The following is a 27,839-nucleotide window of genomic DNA, read 5'->3' on the forward strand; positions in this document are numbered from 1 at the left end:
TGAATTTAAATTATATTTTTGCCTATTTTTTTATAATTGAATTTGTAGTATTTTGAGTATCTAAAAGAATAAAAGGTGTGCAAAATACTTAACAATACTAAAATTTAGTTATGAAAATAGTAGTAACTCTATTTATAAATGGAAGTACTCTATAAAATCATTAAAAAATACTGTAGATCAATTCTGATTTATCTTACTTTTATCAAATTTTAAATAATAAATCAAAAATAGTCAAAAAATTTCATTTACACATCTGATCAAATTTACTTTATTTTATTTTTAAATTTCATAGACTCTATCAATTGCACTACTACTATTCATTCATAGGGAGTAATGTATCAAAATTTTACACTTGTAAGTCAACTCATTGCATTCACCAAGAAAAAAATTATCATGAGACAATTGTGAATTTCTAATATTTCGTATATACAGAACACACCTGGATTTAACCAAATTTAATAATTTTATAGCCATTTAATTTTATACTTAGTAACCACGAAAATCAGAGGAATCGCGAAGCTGAAGCCTTAACAATCATATATAATCACGTCGTTGATCACACTCGTAAAGGTAGCTCTCATTCTATTAATTTTTAGTCGTTGAATGATTATACCTAATCAATACTGCATTAATAGCACTATTATGATGTTCCAGAATATTCAAATAGCTTAGTACTAAATTTATTTCGAACCAAATTACGTCACCCATTGATAAATATTTGGATGAATAAAAAACAATGACGTAAAAATGATGCCAATAACATTATCATAATTTTAAATTAGAAAGTGGGGTTTCATGCGTGCCGAATAAGGTGCCTAAGCCAAATTGTGGACAACATACTTAACTTTGACATCAAGCCTAAATCATTATTATATTTACTGTCACACACAGCAAATATTAGATAGCATACTAGGCTTAATCAAAAGTATTATATATGTTTACAACACGCAAAAAAAAATATACTTTTAACTTTACAAAAGATGCAAGAAATAATGACAACTTGATGAAGATTGCGAACAATAATTACAAATTTAAAATGGTTATTTAATGTGAAGATTGCTAACATTCTACGACATACAAAAACGGCTAAGAGAATGATTATGGTCCAAAGATGATCAATTGGAATCTTGATTTGGTAGATCAGATGTAACATATGTAAGAAATGGACAGAAAGTAATGACTTTATTCAACAAGGAAAAGAATGCAATTGCAAAAGTTACTAAATATAAGTTGTTATGTAAATGGTTGTTCTACCTGACCCAGAAAAGTCCACAGTTTCATCATCATAATTTGTATGGAGTTGGTTAGCATATGATGATATTTAAATTCTTAGAAAGTGGGGAAGAGTCACTTTCTTCTTGTCTCATTGCAATTTGGTAGTACTAATAATCTAATGAAACAAAAGTTGCATTCCTAGAGTCTCACAGATTCAAATCCTAGGTACTGCCCAGGTTTCTCGAGTGCCACGTTGGCTATGAATCGCCAACGTGGCCCAATAGATCAACATTTCATCATCAGTGGCACTCAAAGAAGCATCTTCAAGACTTTCAACAAGGACAAGCCATTTATTATACTCCATGTATCATCTTTAACTGGAAAAGAGCTAATTTCTTACCAGTGGCTGACCTGACCTTGTTAGGCTTCTAATTGGAACGCTCATATTTCAACCATCCAACATTGTACGATCTCCTCTCGTTGACACTAAAGGAAGGGCATTTGTCTCAAAGAATCGTGAATACTCTAATCTGTTTGGCTGATCTTCGATTTTCTAGTGTACCGTGATTTCTTACGACCTTGATCTTCCTTCAGGGGGATATACCGGGAATCTGGGGAACAAGTGGCTTGGGCTTCTTGATTTTCTCGACCAGTATGGCTTGAGTGGTGAGGATCATACCAGCAACAGAGACGGCATTTTGAAGCGCACATCTTGAAACCCGGCAAGGGTCGATGACACCAGCAGCAATTAGATCTTCGTATCTCCCAGTCATTGCATTATACCCGAAATTCGAATCACAAGCTCTAATTTTTTCCAGAACCACATCTCCATCAACCCCTGCATTTGCTGCAATTACTTTTGCTGGTGCAAGAAGTGCCTGAAATTTATTCCAAAGAACAAAGTTTAGAACTGTAAACAAACTAACGCAAGTTATACAAATCTCATTTACTACAAAAGCAAAATTAGTGTATGACTCCAAGGACTGAAATAGCAATCTCGTCTCCAATTGAAGTTACTCACAAGATGTATGGAAACTGGAAAGAAAGCACTATATGATCACGAAGGTCACGAACCTTTCCAACAATATCTGCACCAATCTGCTCATCTGGGTCTTCAAAGGCATCCTTGATAACAGGTATTTGCTTTGAGAGATGTATGTATGTGGCTCCGCCACCAGGAACCACTCCTTCAGCCATGGCCGCAAATGTGGCATTTTTTGCATCTTCTATTCGTAGTTTTCGATCTTCAAGTTCGACTTCTGTATGAGCCCCAACCTTTAAAACAGCCACCCCACCACAAAGCTTTGCAATCCGCCCACTTAGCTTTTCCGCTAGATATTTGCTATCAGTTTCAGCAAGATCCTTTTTTATCTGCATTATTCTGGCCTTAATTTCAGCTTTAGTGGACGGATCCGCCACTATAGTGGTAAAATTGCTAGTAATTGTTACTTTTCGAGCAATACCAAGCTGATCAGAAGTTGTTGTTTCAAGAGCCACCCCAAAATCTCCCGATATAAAGTCAGCTCCTGATTTCAGAGAGACATAATTAATTGCATTACAAGGAGAAACACATGAATTTGAAGTTTCCATCTTGTACGTAAGTACTAACTTTTATCTTAAAAGTTTCGAGAAAGTACAAAGCAAGCATGGAAATTTGCTCCATTCATTTTCATAATTTCTTTTGGCTGTGATCTTTAAATTTGTCATCTAGAATATTAACATTGAAACATACCAGTCATAAGAGCAATATCCTGCAATATAGCCTTCTTTCCTTCTCCAAGACCTGGACATTTTACAACGGCAACGTTAAGCACACCTTGCATTTTGTTCAAGACTAGAGTTTCCAGCACTTGCCGAGATATGTCTTCAGCAAAAATCAGTAGAGGGACACTCAATTGTGTAGACTTCTCCAGTAACGGAACAATCTCCTTCAGGCTGGATATCTTTAGATCAGTCACCAGAACTCTGGCATTCTCAAATTCCACTATCGATTTATCCTTATTTGTGACAAAGTGCGGCGACATGTATCCTTTATCTATCTGCAAGAAAAGACTGCCTAAACAAAAATTAAAGAAATAATGAAAACTAAGGCAAAAAATAATGCTATTTGTACAACGATAACAACTGTATATCAATTCACTAAACCTCATATTCAGATTCTTTCAAGAAGAAATAAAAAAAAAAAGACCAAAAGAAGAAATAATGGTAAAGTAAGTGGTCGGTTTACGTCTGCAGTAAGAGGAAGCAAGGAATTCCAGGCTCCCAATGTCTTCGATATTAATGCGTTATAGACAAGTCAGTTTATGCAGAATACCTTCATTCCTTCATCGACTGTCACAGAAGTTTCAGATGATGAAGACGATTCAATTGATATTACACCATCAGGGCCAATTTTCTCAATAGCTTCAGCAATTAAGTTTCCAATATATTCATCATTTCCAGCAGACAATGAAGCTATGGCTATAGAAAAGGGAAAAACAATTCAGAGATGCATAATGAGTCAATGACATATGTGTTGGATAGAGGAAGAAGACAGATCAAACCTTTAATTTCATCACTGCCCCTTACAGCATAACTTTTCTCACTCAATACCTTAACCAATTCATCCACTGTCCTCTCCATTCCTTTCTTTAAGGATACAGGGTTAGCCCCATTGGTGATAGCCAATAACCCATATCTAATCATTTCTCGGGCCAACAAAATCGCAGTTGTCGTACCATCACCCGCCGACCCATTTGTTTTGGTTGCAACCTGCAAAACCCACAACGAATGTGATGGCCAGAAGATCGGGTGTAACATATTCTATCTCATGACATTCGCAAGGACATTGAGATTGACCTCTTGGATTAGCAGCACTCCAGCATTCTCAATTGTGTCGGGAAGCTCTATGGCCCGGGCAATAGTTACACCATCATTTATCACTTTGAGTTTCTCAGACTCTGAAAGGACCACGTTACGGCCTGCATTGTTTAACACACAATGCAAATAAGTAAATCAATAGACCATCTATCAGTAAGCCCTCCATAAAATGGGGAGAATTCACTGAGTAATAAAAAGCTGTAAGGCAATTAAATTACCCATAATTTCACAAAAATAAAATGAGTCAACAAAAACAGAGTTATAGGATCGATTATTGCGGACTTGCATTTAGAAAATACTCCTACTGAAGATACAAACACATGAAATCATGCTACTGAGCGAAAGCATCTCCATAACTTCACGGCGACATTTTTAACAACGAATAGTTTAAAAATTCAGCTCCAGACAGCTAGGAAAAGGCATTTACCAGCACAAAATATCCAAATTAGATATTTCAAAAATTAAAAAAAAAAAAAAAACGAAGAAGAAGACGTAAACCTTTCGGCCCCAAAGTCACAGAAACAGCATCGGCAAGCTTATTAATCCCCGAAAGTAAAGCATCTCTGCATTTTTTGTCAAATTCAATTCTCTTCGGACCTGCTTTCACCACTAACATCGTCTTCCTCACGCTGTTTCTCTGCCACAACCCATTTGGATTTGATCTTCCACGTAATCCCTAAACAAAAATTGAAAGTAGCTTGAGCTGAAATTCTGCATAAATTGAACCTACCAAAGCAAACGAAGACGAAATACGTATGACTTACGGAGAATGAAGCACCAGAATGCAAGAACATCGGGGAAGAAAATGGCAACGACATAGTTTCGAATTTGATGCTGGTAAACAGCAGTAGGGTTTTTGGAGGGGTTTCTAATTTCTATTTTTATTGATAAGGCAAAAATTCGTGAGTGATTATTTGTAGAATTTTAGAACGTCACAATTTTAGATGAAAATAAATCTAGTATTCATGTTTCAGAGTTATGTTAAAATGCATATAATATCAAATATCTTACAAAATGGTAAAATAGTCAAATGCTATAAAAATTTTCATGGTTTTACAAATATAACATGACATGAGAATCTCAATACAAATACCCCGAAATATTTATACAGTTTTATTAATATTGTACATGCATTATGTTGAAATTCTTTGATGTATCTATTTATATAAATCTGTTTATCAATATATACGAAAATTTAAATAAAAATTATAAAATTTTATTATCCGATCATCGTCGAAACATATGCAATTGAAATTTCGTTAGAATCCTTATGAAATTACCTTTAATTTGATTTATTTTTTACGAAAAAATATATTAAATCGAGAGAGCTACGTAAATTTAAAATTTTAAAATGATTTTGAGGAGAGAAAAAATGACTAGTTTTAACTCATAATTATTTTTTTAATTTAAAATATAATCCGCTTGACATAATTTCAATCAATTGATTAAATCCCTCATGTTTCATATCCAAATATACATCTGTATTTAACATTGTGCTCAAAAACTAACTTGCTCACTGGAATTCAAGCATTCAAGCATAATATAAATGCGGCGGCACAACACATGAAATATTATGCATACCTAAAAGGGTAATAATTGCAACCATTTATCACCCTTATACAAATAATGTGCATACATAACAAACAAGAAAATTGAAAAGAAGCAATAAAATGTAGAAATCCAAAATTCCTTCTAAGAAAGTGATTATTGTGGCAATTATTTTTCTCAGTGGCTAGCATCTTCTTCTTCACAGAACTTGGTATAGCGTTCAGGGCCCATTAAACAGGGGAGGTCCCTGTCATCCTCCAGCTCTACCTTTATGATCCATCCATCTTCGTAAGGGCTCGAATTGACCTGAATGAAGATAAGAGGTGAAGATGTTTACATAAGTAAGAGGACTGAATAGATGGCGGAGACAATATAGCAGATGGGAGCTGCATATATGCATAATTCTTTGCCACCGTTCATCAAGAATTCAAGCAACGGATATATAAACTACCATCAGAGCAAAATCGAGACATGATAAAGGAGTAGGATATCAGAAGCAAGTGCAAGATATGTTAGTTTTCGCCATTATCAAGGTGAAGCACTTCCAGAAATATAGTGTGGTAAAGAAACGAATATTTGGATGATTCAGCAACAGCACAAAAAATGCGGCAACACAGGCTGACAAGAAGCATATAACTGTCATATCATCTCCTTAATCATTTTGGACCTAAGGAAAATTAGCATGATATCCTAATAATTATCCACAAAATGAGCTCTGATAACTGCAACCCTAGTTTTGGATTCCAATCACTGTTGGTCCTCTTCATTGCAATATACAGGTAGGCACTGGCGGACCTACACTTAATGGGGGAGGGGCTTTAGCCCCTAATGAATTCACTTTTTTAATTATTTTCTACTATAAAGTTCTAAAATTTATTCATATTCTATACACATATAAAAGCCCCTATTAATAATCTAAGTTACCTACAAATTTATTTTTAAGGTAAAATTTGAGAATTTAGCCCCTACTCCCGTGCATTTCTGCGTCCGCCACTGCAGGTAGGTTACAATTATAGTTGGTCCTCTTCATGACTCATGAGAAAGTAGAAAGACTAATTTCCACTTGTTTGGGTGCTACTCCGAAGTTCTAACCACTAAGGTAATAAAATAGTACAAGGCTAGTTAGGACTGAGAGGAATCAATTGCAAATTCCACTTCAGGGTATCTCATTATTTTCTTATTAGCTACATGAGCTACTTCTCTTTTCAGCTCTCATTTTATTCAGCCATTGAATAGTCTTTGGCACAAAAGGGAAGGAGTTGGGAAATGGTAATAATCGAACTACCAAGAAAATAAGATGAAGCTCCAATAGGATAGAAGGAAGAGTTGTAACCACAGAGCTTCAGTTCCGTATCTAGTAAAATCGTGTTTCATAGAACCTAAATAGTTGTCCTGGAAACAAATGGATAGTGCCTTCGCAAGAATTGGGGGAGTGGGAGCAATCCATGACTAATATGCAACCGTGTTAACAATGTGACAATCAAGTTAAGCCAGAAACAAGAATTTGATCTAAAAAAAGCTCACCAAACCAGGAGAATCACTGAGCTTTTTGTTAACTTCCACCACTTTCCCTGAAACAGGCGAGTTCACATCGCTGGTAGCTTTGACACTTTCAACAGCACCGAAACTTGCACCTTGCTCTACCTTACTCCCCTCCTCGGGTAGTTCAACGTAGACAACTTCACCTAGGTGGTCTTGAGCATGATCTGTAATGCCTACGGTAGCCGACTTACCTTCCACTCTCACCCATTCATGAGAGTCGGCATACTTTAGATCCTTCAAAACTGCATTAAATGAAACATCATAATTCACATATATAAGATACATGCCATGGAATATCACACATATCACTAAACAACTGGAAAATCAGCATAAATTGAAACGAAATCTGTATGGTCCATCCCCAATGCTCACCCTACCTACACGAGTGCCTAACGAAGAAGAAAAACTATCAAAAACATTTCTCCACATTTCGATACAGCCACACTGCAACTCTAATTAGTCCTACCTCCTCAAACTAATTTACAAATATCAAGTAATTTAGCATATAGAGAGAAATGCATATCGTTTCGAATCCGGGAGAAATTCCAGAGAGCAAGACGTTTCACCATACACATAAACAGCAATTAAATAAAGCAGCAGCGATCTCACAGCAATATAACACCAAACCGCATATTGGAAGATCAGATCCTTCATAGCACAACAGATCACGATGTTTCCATCAATTAACCAAACACATAGAGCACACGAATTTAATAGAGTCAAAAAGCCAAATCAAAATACGGATCAATACACACACACTCTTACCGGTAGCAAAGCCTCTGCAGGGAACATTGATCCTTAGGTACGAAGCAGCTTTAGTTGCCCACAAACTCGTCGCCATTTTCAAACACAAACACCTGAAATCACCGCTTCGCAGCTCTTAGTGTGTGTGTTTTTCGGTGGAATATTCCGTCTAATTACGATTTTTCAGAAAAATTGCACTCTACGAATTATAGGTTGGTAGGGTAAAATCGAGCTCTATTTGAGTTTATTAATCAAAAATATTAATCACAAAGAGACGATATTTATCCACCGATCCCCGCCGATATTGGAATTACATTTTCTAATTTAATTATTTTCAGATAGTTATTGTTTTGGTTCTACTTTATGCTAAACCTCACCTAATTTAAGTGCGTTGGAAAGTAAATTAAATCACCTACAATAATAATTGGATGTTCTAGTGTTCGATTAAAGGAGATAACCTCCCCATGGTGAAATCAGATTTTATAACAATATAGAATTCCATCAAATATATCGACAATATGTTTATCACTGAAGAGTCCTTCGGATGCTATAACTCATTATTATATGTATCTATCTAAGGACCATTTTATTTGAAAAATCATACTAACTCATGATTGAATGTGTATTATATTTTATTTATGAAATAGAATTTCACAATTTAATCTTAGATGAATAATTATATGATAATAAATCATAGCAACCAAGCGATGCCCTAAGAATATGTTGTGAAATTAATTTAGTTAAAGAGAGAATATTATTCATCTAAAATTAAGTTGTGAGATTATTTTAATTGGTGGGGTTACTATTACTAGTATCATGACTATCCATTTAAGATTACCCAATGACACTAATCATATACAAATCATGTGATATAATTTTACAAACCGAACATGCCCAAAGAATCAAAGCCGGAAAGTATATGAATATCCAAATTTAATTCAAGCATGGCCAACTATGAATTATATTTTATCTCAATTTTAGAAATCCATTAAATTTATCTCTGCTTTTTGATAAATTTACCAATTACTAATATTTTTAACTTATGTAAAATTTTGTAATCAGAATTTCGTTTACGCATTAGAATCGTCAAAAGAGAATTTTTTCCCAACAATAGTTATATAAGAGAATATTACTATTTTATTATTATCTCAGAAATTATTAAAATATAGTTGATTAAATACATTTTCGTTTATGCATTGGAATCGTGAAAAGAGATCTAGAATTACTTTTGTTCAATAGATTGCGTAGGAGAATATTACTATTTTATTGTTATCTTCAGAAACTATTTAAAAATAGTTGATTAAATTACTATTATTTTATCGTAGAAATTATAATAAAATATAATTGGGGAAGGAGGGACTCAAGGGAGTGCGTACCGAGTATTAAAGTTAAAAATATAAAATTAACAAAATTAGGATATCTTATTAAATTCTACAATAAAATAATATCAGTGCTATCCAAACGGGCCCCACTCGGACGGTTCCCATCCCCACCTACCTATACATATATATATGCGCTTTCCAGGTTTTTTCTTCTTTACGCTCACTCCATCTATTTATGTATGCTAAAAACTTGATTAGAAAGAAAAAAAAGGATTTTGCAGCTGATTAGAAATCTAACGATTTGGCTGCCAACGCGCTGAAAAAGAGGGATAGTTTTGACGAAATCCTCTGCCGGTTATATCGATATCTCAATAACCCTAGCGTGTTGGTGAAATTTCTCCGTATCGTTATTTTTTTGGTTGAAAGAGTAAAGAGAATCTCGTTTAAGTAAGCGTTGTTGTGATATTTGTTGTTTTATGGTTTATAATTTAATTTTTGAATCGTCTATGCAATATGCGTTGTGGCAGTTCTGGAATTCGTGAAGTATTATCTGCATTAGATGTTATTGTTTTTATTTTATTTTTTTTGCATTGAATTGTTGTTTATTGCTGTGCGGTAGTGTGTTTTAATCGCCATACTGTGATTTTCATTATCGCAGTGTTGAACTTGTTGAAGTTTATTTTGTGGTGTTGATTGGATATTGCTACATTGCTGCAACATTCTGTTTGATTTGGAGGGATAGATTTCTTGTTTTGCGTAGCATGGAAAATTTTCACAATTTGGAGTAGCAGCTATTGTACTGTGTTTCTCCATTCCATATGATTTGTGTGGTTTAGTGATTTCTCGTTTCCTCGTATCTAGATCAGTGGTTTTAGTTGGAAGGTTATAAGAAAACATGCATCTGTGATTCTTTGGCAATTGGAAAAGTAATCGTAGAACATAAAAAGTTCTGTCTATCAGCCAAACTGGTTTAATATAGTGCTTTAAACTTGAGAATATAATCAATTTTGGCTTATGTGCTTGCTTGAAGTTCCATTAAATAGATTGATATTTCATTGAACCAGTAGAAATACTCTTCGCTAGACTTGATATCACCATTTTTCTTCATGTTTGTTGATTTTTCATCTTGGATTTCTCAACTTTTCAACCTCAATTTCCCGAGTCCTCAAAAGAAAACTGAGACTTTATTTTCTAATGCAGATAAATACTAACTAACCCCTTCCTTGTATGCTAATTTCTACAACCAATTGCAAATCCACTTGCAGGTGGAAAAATGGACTACCATGAACATGATAATGTGGCTTCTGGGAATATTCCTGAATTTGGTGCAATCTTTTTTTCAAACATTGAGATCAAGAAAGAGTGCTTGCAACGGAATATATTTGCACTGCCATCTTCCCATACTGAATTTGTGACACATGTCAAAGAGGGAATGGTTTTGTTCCTGTTTGAAACTAGGAAGAGAGAACTCTTTGGAGTTTATCAGGCATCCTCTGATGGCGCAGTGGACATTAATCCCCATGCATTTAGTTATTCAGGGCAGCATTTCCCCGCACAGGTTCGTTTCAGACAAATATGGCATTGTGATCCAATCTCCGAGAACGAATTCAAAGATGCTATCATAAAGAATTACTTTTCTGCAAGGAAATTCAACATCGGCCTCTCTAAAGATCAGGTTTGGAAAGCAGCTATCCTACGTTAATGTTATTGTATTAAACTTACCAAGGAGATCAAAGCAGCTGCATGTGATTTTGTTTAATTTCCTTCTATTTTTTGTGTAGGTTCGCAGTCTTCTTTATTTGTTCAGTTCAAGAAAGATCAAAAGTAAGATGCCTGCTGAGCCACGATCTGAAGCTATTGTTGAAGTATCTGCTAAGGAGAGCAGACTGCTAGGTGATGACAGACATGAATTAAGTGAGAGACGATACATGGCACCTTTGGAATATGATAAACATGTGAGCTCATTGACTAGAGGCAAAGAAGATGAATTCTGGATAGATAATAGGGCCAATGCTGAAGGGAACATGTATCCTTTTCCCCGTGATGATTTTCTTGCTAAAAGGAGAAGAATAGGAAAAGAAGGCAGGTTCACAACTAATGATGTCGCAGGAAATGCTTTATATGGCCATGGTTACCAATGTGCCTTTCACACTGGTTCCCCTAAAGATTCCTTGGATGAGGTAAGAACATCAGCCAATGCTGGCAGGTTTTTGTCTGTTCAAATGGGAAATGAAGGTCAAGTGAATAATATTCAAACCCGTGCTCAATACCCTGAGCATTCTATAGAGTCTTTGGATGTGAGAGCCCATGGTGATTATACTTCTTTGCAGAGGAGCACATTGCGGGATGACTATAACATACACAGTGGTCGCCAACAGGCATTTGCAAGTGATAACTATGAGAGTTCCCTGGTTCAAAGCAGACATCTGAGTGATGATAATAGGTTCTTGTTAGATGATCATGTGATAAGAGACTGTGATATTAATGTGGATAAATCTGTGGCTATTAGTGATCATGACCTGAATTTATGTAGGCAAGAAAGAGAAATGGTAAACGATCGTGAGTGGTTGATTGAGATGAAATTGGAAAATAGATCTCATTTGGACTGTCGTGGTAGCACTATTAGTGCCATTGATCCTTCTTCTAGCCATTTGCATAAAATAAGAAAAACAGATGCAACTGGGAGGTTTCAAATCGACGGGAATGAACCTCGTTTTGGATCATGTTCAGCCGAAGGCTTCTCTTCTAAAACTGTTTTACATCCAAGGCATTGTGGTTACAGGATTATCGAGGGTAGGAAGTACCCTATTGTGGAAGGAAGATCAACTGAAAATATGGTGGACAAAGTATCACCTACAGTGGCCACAAATGCTGGATATGTTGCGGATGAAGACATTCAAATACTAGATAGTGCAAGGTATAGAAAGAGTGATAGAGTAGATTATAGAGACCCTAGTCAAACACATACTGATCCCGTCATGTCAATGAAGTACCCTTTATTCTCCGAGCCGGAACAAAATTTATCTTCATTTCCTGACAAGTTTCCGGAGGAACAATTCTCTCAGAATGCCGTCTCCCATGGTTTCCACCTCTCGCCATCCATTTATGAAGATGCAACTATTACAAGGACTGTCCCTTACTCACCTGACCACCCTAACCTTTCTCATGGATGCTCTTCATCAAAGGAAGCTAACCAAATTTCCACTTCAATGCATAAAAACCACCTGCGTGATAGCTCTTTAGAGAAGTTCTCTCCTCTGTCTAGTAATAGATTGCAGCAATATCCTTCGGAATTGGAAAATTTTGGCAGATCTCAAGATGCCACACTTGAATATAGGAATAATGGTTTTCCAACGAGCACATCATGCCTCCGGAGTTCTTTGCTTCGGGAATCTTCCAATTCTTTTTTGAACCCGGACTTTTCTACTGACATGGATCTGAATACCTCTGCTCCTGTTAATTACAGAGGTTCATTGTCTTCAAAGCTCTCTCCACACTGCACTGATCCTGAAAACTTTGAAGGCCAAAGAGGGTTGTTAGCTTATTACCCCAAATCAAGAGACCATGATTTTGCAATTGATAGATATCTTCCTGAGGCATCAGAAAATTGGAGAAAGCATGGGATAGGCATGTCGGCTGGCATATATTCCAATTGTTCCGAATCACAAGATTTGGGCACGGAGATTTGTCTGCGGGATAAAAACTTGGCAATTTATGGGAATCAGCACTTCAGATTCTCTAGAAATATGGATCCCGGGGAACTCCACAAGAGTTCTGGAGCTAATTCCTGCCTTAACAGGAGAAGTGTTTTTAGCCGTTTGTCTTCTAAGCCATCACAGTTTAGTGAGAAGAGAGATGATATTGATCTTAAACATCAAGACTGCTATATCGATGCTACAGCTGATGAACTCATGGAGATGTTGAAGCAGGATGATAATCTGTCACCAAGAAAGCTCAGGAAATCTGGAATTGTTGGAGAACCTAGAGAAAGTGCAGTCCATGAAAAGGAAAGCCAGCGTCATATGGAAACAGAGCATTGTTCAATGGAGAAGAAAAGGCTGAACAGCGCAACTCAAGCTACTGCAGTTAGTATGGTTGAAATCCCTAAAGAGACTCGAAATATAAACTTCAAGCGTCGTAGTGAAAGAAAGAAATTGGTCGGGATTAGTTCTGGTTCAGCCTCCCATAGTAGTCCCACGGATGCTAGAGAAGTGGTAAAAAACTCCACTAATTCAACTTCAAGACGCAAAAAACTGGTTAGACCTGCTTTCAGTAAAACTGATACTGCTAGTAATGCTGCTACATGTGGCAATGAAACATCACAGCCTCCTGCTCCAATCCTCGAAAAGGATGACAAACAGAGTAGTGAGACAGCCACTAATGTACTTGAATCTGAGATTCCCAGTGACAGTACCAATGTGCTAGCTCCACACACTCGTCAAGTTATGGACTGTAATAAAGAACCCCCATATTCTGAGGAGCAAAAAGACGCATTCGCTCCTGTATTGCCAACTCCAAGTGTTGAGCATGGAAAAGATGACATCCATGTGGGTTGTTCCAAGGTTCCATGGGAAACATCTCAACAGATGATTCAAATTTCTGCTGAAGGTGGTTTAGCCAAAGATACTGATGGTACTAGCATCACCAGCTTGGACTTTCCAGAACCATCTTTTGAAGGGGCCGAACTTGGTTCTATTTGCAAGAACAACGAGGAGGTTCCAAGGGAAACATCTCAACAGATGATTTCTGATATTCAAACTTCTGTTGAAGGTGGTTTAGCCAACGATAATGATGGTACTACTATCACCAGCTTGGACCTTCCAGAACAATCTTTTGAAGGGGTCGGACTTGGTTCTGTTTGCAAGAACAACGAGGAGGTTCCAAGGGAAACATCTCAACAGATGATTTCTGATATCCAAACTTCTGTTGAAGGTGGTTTAGCCAAAGATAATGATGGTACTACTATCACCAGCCTGGACCTTCCAGAACCATCTATTGAAGGGGTCGAACTTGGTTCTTCTGGTTGCAAGAACAACGAGGAGAAACTTCTAAAGAAAATGAAGATCATACTAACTACTAAGAAAGATGTGAAAGCTGCTTCTTCTTCTCAGTGAAGCCCACACATGTTCCTTGGAAATTGCTATGGTTTCCGTTCCTTCATCTGTGTGCAGAATCCGTGTACTAAGCATCAATTTATGGATGTGCCAGTGATGGAAGCTATGTCATTTGTTTCTCTTGAAAGCTACTCCGGCACTGCAGCTGATTGGTCAGGCTTCTTCCACTGCCACGCTCATCTTGCCTTGCAAGATGGTTTTGCTCTTGCATTCTTTTCTTTCACTTTTTTTTGTTTTTTGAATGATTTTGGTGAGATGAGGTGGGATTGATTATATGCATCCCTCCGCTTAATCATCTTCTCATTCATTTCGTGTTAATGGTGAATTTGCCAGAATTGGCTGTGAAATGCACAATTCAACATTCCCAGTTTATTACAGTGGATAATTGTGTAGTTACCTCATCGGCAAAGGTTTAAACTAAGTTTTTTATGATTTAGATGTTTTTGTTACATAATGTTTTTGTCAATTATTCACCAAAACAAATTAATTTAACTTAAATAAACATCCAAATAATTACACCCTCTAAATTCTAATGAAGTAAATCAATTTCCATATAGGCCAAAAAAATTCGATTATGTGAACTTCTAAACTGATCTAATCACTTTAACTATTGAAGCCCAATAAAATAACCCAAAATTTCAAAGGGCCCAAGTTAGAGCCCAACTCATCTCTCTCCGATACAAGCAGAAAAACAAATTCTGATTACTTCATCTCAGATTCCGGCGAAATCCTCGCCGTAGTCGATCGCCGGGAAGCCGATTTTGCTTTCATCGCCACTTTCTTCCTCTCTCTACCTCATTCTCGTTATCTCTCTCACACTCTACCTATTCACATTCTCAATTCCATTCACAGAAAAAACACTCTGTCCTCTCTCTCCGGATCCAAAGGCATCGGATCAGCTCGGAAGGCTCAAGGTACTTATTTTCTAGTAGTATTTTGTTTTGCAATTCTCTGTTTCTGTTCCAGTTTGATGATAATCATGCTCCATTTCACATGAAATTCATTCACGGAACAGAAAAATCGATATGCTTCGTCAACTCCGCACGCGGCGGCGCCCGCGCTACGGCGCGCACATCTGCGCCCTGATCGCGGCGGTGCTCCTCCTCCTCTCGGTGTCTCTCCTCTACAGCCGCCTGTCCTTCTTCAGTTCGCAACCGCAAGTGCAGCACTCCCTCCATCACTCACTCGACGATTCCTTCAGCCCTCTCCGCGACGATCTCGACTCCGAAGCCCTCGCCACCACCAATCCCAACGACGATCGCATCGACGAGCACGACGACGCCGTTTTGGAAGAGGGCGGAAGCAACAACAACGAGGAAATCCTCGCCGATGAAGAGGATGAGGAGTCCACCGCCAGTAAGTCTAGTTACTTTTTTGACCATGTGAGCGGCGTGGTTCGGAGATCTTTCAATCGGCGTTCTATTGATGAATGGGAAGACTATGTTCCTTTCGATCTAAAGCATAGGTCTGACTTAGGGTTGGGGGTTGGTGAGTCTAAACCAGTGTTTGGATCGGACGATGTTTTGGTGGACGATAAATTGAGAACGAAATTGAGTCAAGTTAGGAAAATTGAGGATGCATTGCTGTTGAAAGGGTCTGTGTTGAGGGAAGGGTGGGGAGATTGGTTCGAAAAGAAGGGTGATTTTTTGAGGAGGGACAGGATGTACAAGTCAAATTTTGAGATTCTGAATCCATTGAATAACCCAATTTTGCAGGATCCTGATGGACCTGGTGTAACTGGATTAACTAGAGGCGATAAGATTTTCTTAAAGGATTTACTAAACGAATTTAAGCAAACTCCGTTCTTAGCTAAGAAGCCATTGGTTGTTTCTGAATCACAAGACGTCGTTTTAGGCAAAAAAGGCACTGACCATGATAAGGAGGTCAGTAGAGTGGGGAGAAGGGCTTTGACCAATGACAATATTCGCATTGTGAGGAGGAATGAGGGTTTAGAGAGAGATTTCTATGCAGATGGCAAGAGGTGGGGTTACTATCCAGGTTTGGATGAAAGGCTGTCGTTTGGGAATTTTATGGATGCGTTTTTCAGAAGAGGGAGATGCAATATGAGAGTATTCATGGTGTGGAATTCGCCTCCATGGATGTTTGGTATTCGGCAGCAGAGGTGTCTGGAGAGTCTTCTACATCATCACCCAGCTGCATGCGTGGTGGTGTTCTCTGAAACAATAGAACTCAATTTCTTTAATGGATTTGTGAAAGATGGGTAAATTCCTTAACATTTCAAGCTTCTACTTGTTGCCTGTGGCATGTTTATCTTAAAACATATTCTTACTGGTCAAGTGCAGCTTCGCCTTTTTTCCTCTGTTGTACATAATTTAAAGTTTCTTTTCAAATCTTTGAAGATATAAAGTGGCTGTTGTGATGCCAAATCTCGACGAGCTGCTGAGAGATACACCAACACATATATTTGCTTCAGTTTGGCATGAGTGGAAAATGACAAAATATTACCCAGTTCACTACAGTGAACTTATCAGGCTCGCGGCCATCTACAAGTGAGTGACTGAATTGGGTTTGAGACTGATGTATGTAAAGTTAACTAGTTCGATTGAATTGCTAGGATGAGGAATTAGGTTAAATTCCCGTTTCAATGAAGAAATGCTGCTTAAATTAAATACGCTTGTGAAGAAAGATATAGATCTTGAATTTGTGCATGATGGTTTTTTAATAAATGTGGATGAAATGAACTGTTCAGCCTAACCCGTTTGAAACTTTGGGTCCTATTAATGACATGTTAGGGTCATGGGATTTATTTTCTCCAAAGCATACGTTTTGACTGTACTATCTTGAGCAAGTTCACTTGCTTTTCTCATAGATCACTCTTTCAAGATGTATGTATTATGAAGACATGTAATTGGTGCTATGATCTTAAGACTTTTGATATTATGGCTGCATTTGTTTAATGTTTGACAAATATCCACATAATATTAGACAACAAGAATATGGAGCATGCCAACTATCTGATAAGATCATGATATGCCACTATACTTATATCTTGTTTTTTATGAACTTCAGATATGGTGGAATCTATCTTGATTCAGACATTGTAATGTTGAAACCTCTATCTGAACTCAACAACACTGTTGGATATGAGGACGGGCTTAGTGGCAAAACTTTGAATGGTGCAGTGATGGTGTTCAGAAAGCACAGGTTCTGCTTCTATGTATTTAAGTTTTCATCTCGCTCCTGTTCCTTATGTATCTTAGTCTCAACTGTCATTTGCAACATATCTATTTCTTATATTAGCATCCTCTGTATAAAGTTGGAACAAAGGAACTGATCTACATGGTCAACACTAGATTGCATAGAAGGCCCTTAATTGAAACTTTCACATGCGTGCATAGATTCTTAATTGACATTCTTATTTCTACACAGTCCTTTTGTTTTATCGTGCTTGGAGGAGTTTTACACATCATATGATGATGCTCAGCTGCGGTGGAATGGAGCTGATCTTCTGACGAGAGTGGCCAACCAATTTTTCAGTAACAAAGGCATTGCTGGTGTGAATGCTGAACTCCTGTTGCAACCAGCTTCTGTCTTCTTCCCTTTCGACAGTAATATAATCTCAAGGTATATACGTTATCTTGTGCACTGCTTTTACTTCAAACTTCTTCCTTGCTTGGATGTGTTAGCTATAGATCATTTCCTGCTGAAGTCAACATTGCTTCTTATGATCTTTTCTGAAACGCGTCTTCTGATTAGATTCAGCTCTGCGTAAGTGTGGACAATCTGTTTCTTTGCATTGTTATTAAAGCCGATGAGTTGCATCAGGTGTCGAAATGCCAGAAAACTAAGTGTTCAACATTTCTTTTAGTAATCCCCATATTGAGATGACATGTTCTCTAGTAAGAACATATTCCATTTTGCATTTAGCCAGATGCGAATCTTATCCCTTAGGTTTAATCTGCTCACACTAGCTATTCAGAGTTTTCCATTACACGCTGTTATTTCTTAACATCTCGGAACCATTCTCAGATACTTCACTGCTCCGAGGACAGAGATAGAAAAACATGACCAAGATGATCTCTTCAGCAAAGTAATGCATCAATCAGTCACCGTTCATCTTTGGAACAGTGCGACATCTGCTCTGATACCGGAGTCCGGCAGCCTTGTTTTCAGGCTGCTTAATCAGTTTTGTATCCATTGCACTGATGCATTATGATGATCTATTGTTCTCTTTTGGCCTATTGATGTCTGTCTATATATATTCAAGAACCCTAATAAAACAATTTTGGAATGTGTTTAACTGTTTATGATTAGCATTGCGGTAAAATATGCTCAAATTTGTAGAGTGGCCATTGTGTTGTAGCTGTGTACAGTAATTTTAATTTAGGAAGCTAGAATAATACTCCTATGATTGTAAATTTGTAGTGTTTTTTACTCTTTTCTGAGTCATAGTTTTCCACCTATACGAACCCTTAATGCTTTAGAAAAAATCAATAGTACTTAAAACAAAATAGGTACATAAACCAACTACTCTAAGTACAACTAATCAACATAAACACCTAACACCAACAAAAATCATTAATATTCAACAAACTTAATTATTACCAAAAGTTGGCCGAAAATAAAAATGATCTAATCCAATGCATTAGGTCCAAAGCACCTCCTCCTCACAGGGTTCCACACCCACTGCACAAGGTACTTCCTCCCCTTCACCCCATTCAAATTGTAGCCATTCCCCCATGAGTCCTTACTCACAACTCCAACATAACCTCCACCACCACCACTCCCATACACACCCAAGCACAGGTCAGCTATCTCAGTCGGCGCAATGGGGTCGTCCCCGGCGTACCACGCGTTGATCAGCGGATTGCTCGACACCTCAGCAAGTTCGTGCGCAATCACACTGATCATCCCGTCCGTCCCAGGATCCCCGTTGGGCGGGCCCATGATCCCACTCCCTCTCGGGGGAGTCCCGCCCCCGGGCCACGCGAACGGATAGGCACACATCCCAGGGCACTGGGCCCCACTGTGGCCTATCCACGCATAGGGCACCGTGACCCTGGCCACGGACGGGAAGGTGAAGTAGTGGAACCCACATACCGCCCTGCAAAATTCCTGAACCTGCACGTCGTGCGAGGTCAGCACCAGGTACAAACCGTTACTGTAGTTGAGGGGGAGTGCACGCCTTTTATTACTCGATGTGACAGCGTTCTTGATTATTGACTGCATGGATAGCCGTGTTAGGTATCTACTATGGGAGTACGCGTCGTGAAAGTGGCCAGAGAGGGCCACATTTCTCGTCACATTTGCTCCCGTTTGGTCGGTATAGAGGGTGACAGTGCGCCACCAATCAGCGACCGATGGATATGGGGCCGGAGACGAAATAGAGGATATAAAATCAGTTATGGTGGATTGATGGTTGGGATCCCATCTACCATACCATATTATATAGAGGTTGATTGGGGATGCAAGAACTGGTCCCATGTGATATTTTAGGTCTATGAGGTCTGATGATCCCTCATAGTTCTTTTGTTGGTTGTAGAAATAATTTGGTTGGTTTTGGCTTCTTGAAATTGCAAGAAAATGGAAGAGAGAGGTGTAGAACACTAGGGTTAGGATATGTAGACTTTGCATCATTTCTTTCTTCTTCTTGAATTTTTTTTGGGGAATAATGAGACTGAGGCTTAAACTATGCTACAAATATCTCATATAAATAGAGGGTGGTGAAAAAGGATTCTTCCATTTCTTGTGGTGGGCTAATGGGAGCATGTTCAGCATAAATCATATTTCATCATTACCTACTTTTAATTGATGACCATGTTACACTTTTTTCACCTTTAATTATTCCTTTCCCCCACAGTTGAAATAATGGTAAAGTGGTAATTTGAAACTTCACTAATTTGAGGTGATTTAGGAGGAGTTGTTGAACTTGTTATCATGTGATTTGAAGAGTATTATATTGTATGAAAATGAAATTTATTTAGATTGAATTCGTAGAAATTTTCATGATTAATGAAGTAATAATTAAATTGTAATTTTGACCTGATGAACAAAATTAAGGTATTAGTGAGACTAAACCTCAATCATTATTTCTCCACCAAATTTTGTCGAGTTGTGGTAATTGTGATTATGGTGTTTGTTGAAAAGGACTACATAATTAATTGTGTTTAGTGTTCTTTTCCTTGATAAAAAATTGAATTATTTGACCTAAATTGATTCGATGTATTTTGTCCTAAAGCATACTTTTGCTACAACAAGGAGTATTTTTCAAGACAAGGATAGATGCTACACATGTCAAGACGCCAATGCAATTAAAAATCTATCAATTTACATATTAATACTTTTGCTTCAATTTATGAATATTTTAGCAGTTTGATTTTGATAGCATAAAGAATTAACAGTTAGTCAACAACTTGTCGGTTGAGAGATGTAATAAGTGTCCAAAATTTAGACAGGGTGTAAATTCCCATAAATTTAATAGTCCTACTTTAATTAATTAATGTGGTTGGTAGATCATCAATAAAATATTTAATTACCAGCGGTAAATACCTAGATAGCATTCGACACCAGTAATAACTAAAAAGGGAGTAATTAAGTAGCAATGGATAATTACCAGAATTTGTTAATTTAATTAACATCAGTGATCAAACAATTATGGATGATTATGTATTCTTTCATAAAAGGTCAAATAAAACATCGACATGCACATATATATCTATTATTTGTTCTTTGTTTTCTTTTAAAAAATTTTGTTCATTTCTATAAGTACTAGTACAATTTATATGTAAAAAAGGTTAACAACTTAAATTAGATCATTAATTCGCTTTTTTGCTTTAAGACTTGTCTAATCAACGACATGCTTTTAGGCAAAACAATTTAGCAAAGTAGATGAGATATGTCTAAGAAAGAAATAGATGATTATAAATGCGTTGAAAAAGCGTTAAATAGTAGTCCTAGTATATATAAATGATGGTTAAGCAAAAGTCACTTTTTTCCCCATAAATCTTCCCCCTTTTTCATGAGAAATGATTATATATCCATATTTATAAATTCTTGACCATTTCTATAGTTTTTTTTTTTTTTTTGTGGTTTAGTTTCTAGTAATTTTTTAGTGGATCAATTTTTTCATTTCTCCGTTTATTATGCTTAATATTCTTGTCAAAAATTTGGATTTTTAATGACAAAGACACAGTGAGAACAAGAAAGTGAAGATGGCTGAAAATGCTCCAAATGAGGAAAAGTAAATGCACAATCATGTGAGATTTATTATATAAAGAAAAAAAGAGACAAAATGAGAGAAATAAAATGGACCACTCCCCGCATTTTGCGTCTATGATTCACATGAATGATGTTATTTTAGATATTTTACTTTACAAAGTCGTTCATAAATATTCCTTTATCTAAAATAAATTACTATTATATTACATATTCATTCTTATAATAATTTAGACGAGCGTGCGTGAGAACCAATTTTAAAACTAAATTAATATTTATATATGTGTAAATCGTTCAAATAAAATTGATCCGGTTTGATTTAAAATACATAATTAACCCAAATGGCGTTGCAATTCAGACGAGAATGACTAAGAAATTAATAGACATAGTTGCTATCTTCTACCATACAATTTTAAAAAACATCAATTATTTGAATTAGTTAGAGGATCTAAAAAATATCTTCTTGTGATAATATTTTATGGATAAATGTAACTAATTAACTAACAGCATTCTGCGCCGCTGCATGTGATTCCCTCATCCGTGACTATTATATTTCCTTTGTTTCTTTTTTCTCTTCCAAAATTTACAAAATAGAAATGAAAATACTCAGTTATTTGGGAATTTCAGTAATAACTGATACATGCAATGTTAATAGAGTTATTAATACTCATATATTTGAAGAAAAGCCTCATTTCGAGTAATAGATATACAACCCATTTTGCCAAAAGAATTTATTTTTAAGTCTAGTTAACGTCTTCAAAAATATATACAGTAAATCGGTAAATTGGTACAAATAATTAATCGTTCTGTTATAAATTCATGTACAAGGTCGCGTTAAAATGCTAACTAATTTTCAATCTAGAATGTCAATTGTTTATGTTACAATTATCAATACAAAGGTTTGGCATATACACGTCATGCATGATTCAATTAAATTAATGAAATAACTTACCAAAAAATTGAAATCTACTAGTTTGAAAGCTATTTTGATTTGATAATTGTGTAGTTTGAACTCTATTTTAATTTCTAACACACTTATTACACTACTAATTAGTGTGATACGAATTATGAAGTATGGTAGGAGTACTACATGAAATCACATTGCATTAAAAAATTAATTTGCGTTTTAAATTTGATTTAATCTTAGTGGATACACACCCTTCTCTATTTTAAAAAGAACAAATTTTATTTCTCTTCCTCAAATAAAATAATAAATCTACATAATTAAGTATGGTGGGGCTGCTGAAAAAAAGGAAAAGAAGAGAGATTTTTTGCAATGATTCTATTAAAACCAATTCGCATTTTAAGACCCCAACTCTACCTCCAAAACTACCAAATTCAATTAAAATCAAGAAATTTACAGACAAATTCCCTTCCAATCTTCAACAGCTCTGTTTCTAGGTACTTCAGAATCCCAATCACTGTCAATTTCCTTCTTATACTGTTGCTATAACGCTTATTATTTCTTGAAAAAAACAGTATTTCTGTATGTGGGTTTTTAATTCTATAACTGTTTGATATTTGGTGACTGCTGAATTTCTTTTACAGATTTTAATGTTTTTTGTTACACTTATTGTAAGATTTTTTCGTGGGATGTCTGAAAGAGAAGAGTAAAGCATAAGAAAGAACTAATGATGTTTTCTGAATTGCAAATGAAGTCAACACTGTGATAAAAGTGGTATTTATTAATTACTGAATTACATAAAAATCTGATCTTGAGGCATAAACTAGTTAAGAATTTGATGTACTTGTGTTGATTGATTCTGTTCATTCATTTGCAAAGATGATACCTTTTTCAATTGAACTATGTTTAGCTACATAAATGTGGGTCTTCTGTGAAAAGAGATCAGAGAGTTCATCCATAGTTAGGAATTGGTGTCTTGTTTCAGAAAGATGAAAAGAAGTGCTAATATTTGAGTTTTGAATCTTTTGATAGTGTTTTATTGATTTGCTAACAAAGTCCAACTTTGTAGATAAGGGTGTATTATTGCATAACTAATGGATGTTGATGCATAAACAAATTTACAATTCAATATTTGTTTGGTGCTAATGAATGTATACTTTGGTATTGGTTTCTTGAATCTATTAAATGATATCTTTGAATCAATACTTGGTGTTAGTTTCTTGAATCTGTTTGTTACTTGGCAGTATTAGTTTCATTGAATCTTCTTGATACAGCTATGTACATAGATATAGGATTTTATTTCGAACCGGGATTGTGCATACATAGTGAGCAGTTATACGTTTCTCGTCTAGAAAAGTGCGGGGTTAAAGGAAGATGCTAATATTCGAGTTTTGTTGAAGATGTGTGATTTGCTAATAAAATCAGCTTTGTAGATAATGATATACTAGTAGTTATTACATAAAAAACTGATCTTGATGCATAAACATGTTTAGAATTTAATGGCTTTCAGTGCAAATCTACATGTACTTGGTGGTAGTTTCTTGATTTTATTTATGTACAACTGTGCATAGAGCTACATAGAGGAAGGATTTTATTGCAAACCGGGATTAGTGAGTTTCTCGTCTTAACATATGTGGGGCTTTAGGAAGATAGAAGAACTGCTAAAGTTAGAGCTTTGATGCAGATTCAGCTCATCTCTGAAAATGGCACGCTCGGCTCTGGATGAGATGTCAGCAACTGGTGCTTTCGTTCGTACTCCCTCAACTTTTCGTAGCTTCATTTCAACGGACCCCTACTCCCAATTCCCTGCTGAAGCTGGGAGGTATCATTTGTATGTGTCGTACGCTTGTCCTTGGGCTTCGAGGTGCCTCACGTACCTCAAAATCAAAGGGCTCGACAAAGCAATAAGTTATAGTGTAAGCCTGTTAACACATGCTAGTAACTGGTCTGGTGGTGGTGTGGCTAATGTCTAAGGCGAAATGTCTCATGAAAGGATATTTGATCTTTGTTTGTATAAACTTTCTTTGATCTATCAGTCATGCAAGCCAATATGGGGGAGAACGAAGGACACCGATGAGCACATGGGATGGATCTTTCCCGTCTCCAACGATGAGGAGCCGGGTGCAGAGCCGGACACTCTAAATGGAGCGAAGAGCGTAAGAGAATTGTACGAGATTGCAAGTTCAACTTACTCGGGCAAGTTCACAGTTCCGGTAAAATTTGCTTCGGCTAGTAAAGATTACATTTTCAAGTATAGCACTATTTGGATGGCTTGATAGGTTTGTGCATTTTGGTAGGTTCTTTGGGATAAGAAGTTCAAAACAATTGTGAACAACGAGAGCGCGGATATCATCCGCATGCTCAACACAGAATTCAACGACATTGCTGAGAATGCAGCCGTGGACCTCTACCCTCCTCACTTGCAAGACAAGATCAACGAAGTAAACGATTGGGTGTACGATGGGATCAACAACGGCGTCTATAGATGTGGATTTGCAAAGAAACAAGAACCCTACGACGAGGTACACCACTTGAGGATCCGAATACTAGTTAGTTTGTTCGATTTCATGGTCTGTTTGAAACAAATTTTCCTTTACCTCTGCAGGCGGTAACAAAATTATACGAAGCTCTAGACAAATGTGAAGAGTCTCTCAGCCAGCAACGGTACATGTGTGGCGATGCACTGACTGAAGCAGATGTACGCTTGTTCGTCACCCTCATAAGATTTGACGAGGTAATTTTACGCGTAAAACATACTACCTCCGTTGTTTAAAAATAGAAACTTTTGAAACGGCATTCGCTTTAACACACAATTGATAAAGTAAGAGAGAGAGAGAGATAGAAAAAGTGATTGAAAGATTTCGTTTTAATACACAATTGATAAAGTAAGAGAGAGATAGAAAGAAAAAGTGATTGAAGGATTGTTAGTGGAAAATGAGTCACACGGTCCCACCTCATTAGCGAGAAAAAAAAGTTTCCTAAAATAGAAAGTGCATAATTTTAAGGGACTGACCAAAATATATATAGCTGTTATATTTAAAGGACGGAGATAGTATGATACATCACGACTCTGGCCTTCGTATTTATCATCTATAAGATTCCAAATGTGTTGAATCTGATCATCCAGGTTCGGATTTCTATTGCAGGTTTACGCGGTTCACTTCAAATGTAACAAGAAGTTACTACGCGAGTATCCAAACATCTTCAACTACACTAAGGACATTTTCCAGATCCCGGGAGTTAGCAGCACGGTGAACATGGAGCACATCAAGAGGCATTACTACGGAAGCCACCCGAGCATCAATCCGTTTGGGATCATTCCACAAGGTCCGAACATCGATTACTCAGCCCCACACGACAGAGACAGGTTCTCTAAGTAGGGTTGTTTCGGTGAGTCGTTTTATCATCTTGTAATTTTCCAGTGCAAGTTTGTTTTGTTTGAGTTCATGTGTAATAAAAGCACTGAGAAATGAATGTATGTTATAAGGTTTTCAGCTATTTGCTTGTTCATTTCTGGTGAAATTAGTTGAAAAGGTTTGATTTTTTTTTTTTTGTTGCTAAACTTATTGTAATAAAAGCATTGATTTTTTCAGTTATTTTTTGCTGGATTCAGTCATTTGCTTGTCCATTCTAAGGATCGAAGGATACACAACAATATATTCATATTCTAATAATTGGAGGGTTTGAGGCCGGGCTGCCACACGCATCGGTCCCGCTTCAGTCCGGTGGTGGCACCCGAGTGCGCAGTAGATCCGATCGCTGCTATAAAAGGCGGTGGTCAATGGGGGTGAGTTTTGTTCACTTAACACATGTTAATTTTACGAATAATGATCAAAGTTAGAGATGCCAATCGAGCTAATTTTGTCAGATTTTGGATGAATTTTTATCGGATTGTAGGCTAATCAGGTTGAAATTTTATCGGATTAGAAGTTTACAATCATAATGCTACATTTAGCTTAACATGTGTATGATTCTTATATTAGTACTACGACGAATAAAAATAATATTTTAATTTGTTGATATGTAGATAATTAACTTGTTAAAAAAGACAATTATTTAAGAAATTGCCCGGTAATAGACATTTTGTGGGTCCAATTTTTTAATAAAAATATAATACTGTAATAAATTTTCGGCCCAATCGTTGTAAAGGACTCCACATTGATTCTGGACGGCCCATAATAATCATGAAGGGGAAATGGTGATTTTTTATTTAAAATTTTCACAATCGACACTAGAAACAAAAATTTGGAAGAGAGTATGGTTCCAGAAGTGAATTATTTGTCACCAGTGTATATAAAATAAAAACATGTATATTTGGGAGCAGAAGTGTTGAACTCCTATTTTTTTTATGTTTAAAACAACATTACAAATTAATTGCAATCATAAGATTATTTATTCAAAAATTAGAAAGAATCGAACCATGTGAACTTTTTTAGCCTGAAATTAATAGTTTCCATCTTCGAGCTATAGTAAATAGTATATTGCACTAGTTTCGACGATATAAATCTATGGAATCCAAATTTAATTGGAGAATTGAGAAAATATAAGTTAGTATTTTATTGGTATTGGATTTTATCCCTGAAAATGGATAGAATTTTGTATCTTAATCTACTGAGGGAATGAATGTACATGAGTTTAATAATAATAATAAATATAATAATAATAATAATAATGATTATAGAGGGGATGAATTTACACGAGTTTTAAATATATGTATATTTTTAAAACGACAAATATAATTAAACCACATGCAAATTTCCGGATTTTGTGGATTTTGTTGTTATTTTATTGGAGGCAAATTAATATAATAAATAGCCGAAAATAATCATGGCCCAATAACCCGACCATTTTCTACAGTGAGATGTGGGCCGTGGGCCTAATCTTATCGAGTGGGCCAATCCGTACAGGGCCCACAAATAATTAAATTGCAGAAAAGGGGAAAAATAGGGCCACATACCATAGATTTTTTCAAGAAGGCCTATAATTGATTGATAGAGTATATGATTATTACTCCCCCCATTCCAGATAATTCGACCTATTATTTTATTTCGGGCTGTCCCGCATAATTTGTCTCATTTCACTTTTACCATTTTTTGGTAGTGGACCTCATATTCCATTAACTCATTCATACTCACATTTTATTATAAAACTAATACTTTAAAAGTAGGATCCACATCCCACCAACTTTTTCAACTCACTTTCCATTAGATTTCTTAAAATCCGTGCCGGGTCAAAGTGTCCCAAATTATCTGGGATGGAAGGAGTATATATACTCCCTCCGTCCTCAGATAGCGACTCACGTTCTTTTTTGGGATGTCCGAAGATAAGTGAGTCATTTTCTTTTTTGGTATTCTCTCTTTTACTTTTTTTCTCTACTTTATTAACTTTCTTACTTTATTCAATTTTCACTTTACT

General features: G+C 36.3%; 6 protein-coding genes across 8 annotated transcripts; 3 read left to right on the forward strand and 3 right to left on the reverse strand.

Annotated features, from left to right (window-relative positions):
• Positions 1–983: 983 nt before the first annotated feature.
• Positions 984–4,960, reverse strand: LOC125208143 (chaperonin 60 subunit alpha 2, chloroplastic). Its single transcript, XM_048107719.1, has 8 exons — positions 4,839–4,960; positions 4,573–4,750; positions 4,054–4,175; positions 3,759–3,966; positions 3,530–3,675; positions 2,948–3,254; positions 2,290–2,741; positions 984–2,093 (listed from the first exon to the last, which is right to left on the reverse strand). Exons 1-8 carry the CDS (start codon positions 4,890–4,892, stop codon positions 1,806–1,808), a joined length of 1,755 nt encoding a protein of 584 aa, XP_047963676.1. The 5' UTR covers positions 4,893–4,960; the 3' UTR covers positions 984–1,805.
• Positions 4,961–5,587: 627 nt separating this feature from the next.
• LOC125204131 (glycine cleavage system H protein 2, mitochondrial-like) lies at positions 5,588–8,142 on the reverse strand. Its single transcript, XM_048102693.1, has 3 exons — positions 7,930–8,142; positions 7,147–7,406; positions 5,588–5,928 (listed from the first exon to the last, which is right to left on the reverse strand). The coding sequence occupies exons 1-3, from the start codon at positions 8,003–8,005 to the stop codon at positions 5,800–5,802; spliced, it is 465 nt and encodes a 154-aa protein (XP_047958650.1). The 5' UTR covers positions 8,006–8,142; the 3' UTR covers positions 5,588–5,799.
• A 1,325-nt stretch (positions 8,143–9,467) lies between these two features.
• LOC125203929 lies at positions 9,468–14,719 on the forward strand. Of its 2 annotated transcripts, XM_048102447.1 has the most exons (4): positions 9,468–9,677; positions 10,496–10,905; positions 11,012–11,410; positions 11,561–14,719. In XM_048102447.1, exons 2-4 carry the CDS (start codon positions 10,504–10,506, stop codon positions 14,342–14,344), a joined length of 3,585 nt encoding a protein of 1,194 aa, XP_047958404.1. In that variant the 5' UTR covers positions 9,468–9,677; positions 10,496–10,503; the 3' UTR covers positions 14,345–14,719. The 2 variants fall into 2 exon arrangements, with proteins under 2 accessions (XP_047958404.1, XP_047958403.1); XM_048102446.1 differs by having other exon boundaries at positions 11,012–14,719.
• Positions 14,720–15,009: 290 nt separating this feature from the next.
• LOC125203817 (uncharacterized protein At4g19900-like) lies at positions 15,010–18,618 on the forward strand. 2 transcript variants are annotated; one of them, XM_048102277.1, is made up of 6 exons: positions 15,010–15,258; positions 15,360–16,565; positions 16,705–16,854; positions 17,375–17,509; positions 17,735–17,929; positions 18,335–18,618. In XM_048102277.1, exons 2-6 carry the CDS (start codon positions 15,370–15,372, stop codon positions 18,519–18,521), a joined length of 1,863 nt encoding a protein of 620 aa, XP_047958234.1. In that variant the 5' UTR covers positions 15,010–15,258; positions 15,360–15,369; the 3' UTR covers positions 18,522–18,618. The 2 variants fall into 2 exon arrangements, with proteins under 2 accessions (XP_047958234.1, XP_047958235.1); XM_048102278.1 differs by lacking the exon at positions 15,010–15,258 and having other exon boundaries at positions 15,278–16,565.
• A 152-nt stretch (positions 18,619–18,770) lies between these two features.
• Positions 18,771–19,983, reverse strand: LOC125207135 (protein EXORDIUM-like 7). The gene has a single exon (XM_048106354.1). The coding sequence runs from the start codon at positions 19,940–19,942 to the stop codon at positions 18,938–18,940; it is 1,005 nt and encodes a 334-aa protein (XP_047962311.1). The 5' UTR covers positions 19,943–19,983; the 3' UTR covers positions 18,771–18,937.
• Positions 19,984–22,764: 2,781 nt separating this feature from the next.
• On the forward strand, positions 22,765–26,040 carry LOC125207134 (glutathionyl-hydroquinone reductase YqjG). The gene is made up of 6 exons (XM_048106353.1): positions 22,765–22,921; positions 24,109–24,340; positions 24,461–24,637; positions 24,722–24,946; positions 25,030–25,158; positions 25,571–26,040. The coding sequence occupies exons 1-6, from the start codon at positions 22,797–22,799 to the stop codon at positions 25,802–25,804; spliced, it is 1,122 nt and encodes a 373-aa protein (XP_047962310.1). The 5' UTR covers positions 22,765–22,796; the 3' UTR covers positions 25,805–26,040.
• The last annotated feature ends 1,799 nt before the right edge of the window (positions 26,041–27,839 follow it).

This window comes from Salvia hispanica, chromosome 2 (assembly GCF_023119035.1).
Source record: "Salvia hispanica cultivar TCC Black 2014 chromosome 2, UniMelb_Shisp_WGS_1.0, whole genome shotgun sequence".
Taxonomy (NCBI): domain Eukaryota; kingdom Viridiplantae; phylum Streptophyta; class Magnoliopsida; order Lamiales; family Lamiaceae; genus Salvia; species Salvia hispanica.

What these genes read in the sequence shown, in the direction of transcription:
- LOC125208143 (XM_048107719.1), bottom strand. Translation starts at nt 4,892, where the DNA reads ATGTCGTTGCCATTTTCTTCCCCGATGTTCTTGCATTCTGGTGCTTCA. An exon ending in TGTGACTTTGGGGCCGAAAG is followed by an intron (nt 4,176 to 4,572) that starts GTTTACGTCTTC and finishes TAAACAATGCAG; the next exon opens with GCCGTAACGTGGTCCTTTCA. An exon ending in GGATATTGCTCTTATGACTG is followed by an intron (nt 2,742 to 2,947) that starts GTATGTTTCAAT and finishes CTCTGAAATCAG; the next exon opens with GAGCTGACTTTATATCGGGA.
- LOC125204131 (XM_048102693.1), bottom strand. Translation starts at nt 8,005, where the DNA reads ATGGCGACGAGTTTGTGGGCAACTAAAGCTGCTTCGTACCTAAGGATC. An exon ending in CTGCAGAGGCTTTGCTACCG is followed by an intron (nt 7,407 to 7,929) that starts GTAAGAGTGTGT and finishes CATTTAATGCAG; the next exon opens with TTTTGAAGGATCTAAAGTAT. An exon ending in TCAGTGATTCTCCTGGTTTG is followed by an intron (nt 5,929 to 7,146) that starts GTGAGCTTTTTT and finishes ATCTTCATTCAG; the next exon opens with GTCAATTCGAGCCCTTACGA.
- LOC125203929 (XM_048102446.1), top strand. Translation starts at nt 10,504, where the DNA reads ATGGACTACCATGAACATGATAATGTGGCTTCTGGGAATATTCCTGAA. An exon ending in TCGGCCTCTCTAAAGATCAG is followed by an intron (nt 10,906 to 11,011) that starts GTTTGGAAAGCA and finishes TTTTTTGTGTAG; the next exon opens with GTTCGCAGTCTTCTTTATTT.
- LOC125203817 (XM_048102277.1), top strand. Translation starts at nt 15,370, where the DNA reads ATGCTTCGTCAACTCCGCACGCGGCGGCGCCCGCGCTACGGCGCGCAC. An exon ending in AATGGATTTGTGAAAGATGG is followed by an intron (nt 16,566 to 16,704) that starts GTAAATTCCTTA and finishes AAATCTTTGAAG; the next exon opens with ATATAAAGTGGCTGTTGTGA. An exon ending in ATGGTGTTCAGAAAGCACAG is followed by an intron (nt 17,510 to 17,734) that starts GTTCTGCTTCTA and finishes ATTTCTACACAG; the next exon opens with TCCTTTTGTTTTATCGTGCT.
- LOC125207135 (XM_048106354.1), bottom strand. Translation starts at nt 19,942, where the DNA reads ATGATGCAAAGTCTACATATCCTAACCCTAGTGTTCTACACCTCTCTC.
- LOC125207134 (XM_048106353.1), top strand. Translation starts at nt 22,797, where the DNA reads ATGATTCTATTAAAACCAATTCGCATTTTAAGACCCCAACTCTACCTC. An exon ending in TTCAACAGCTCTGTTTCTAG is followed by an intron (nt 22,922 to 24,108) that starts GTACTTCAGAAT and finishes GCTTTGATGCAG; the next exon opens with ATTCAGCTCATCTCTGAAAA. An exon ending in AACAAGAACCCTACGACGAG is followed by an intron (nt 24,947 to 25,029) that starts GTACACCACTTG and finishes TTACCTCTGCAG; the next exon opens with GCGGTAACAAAATTATACGA.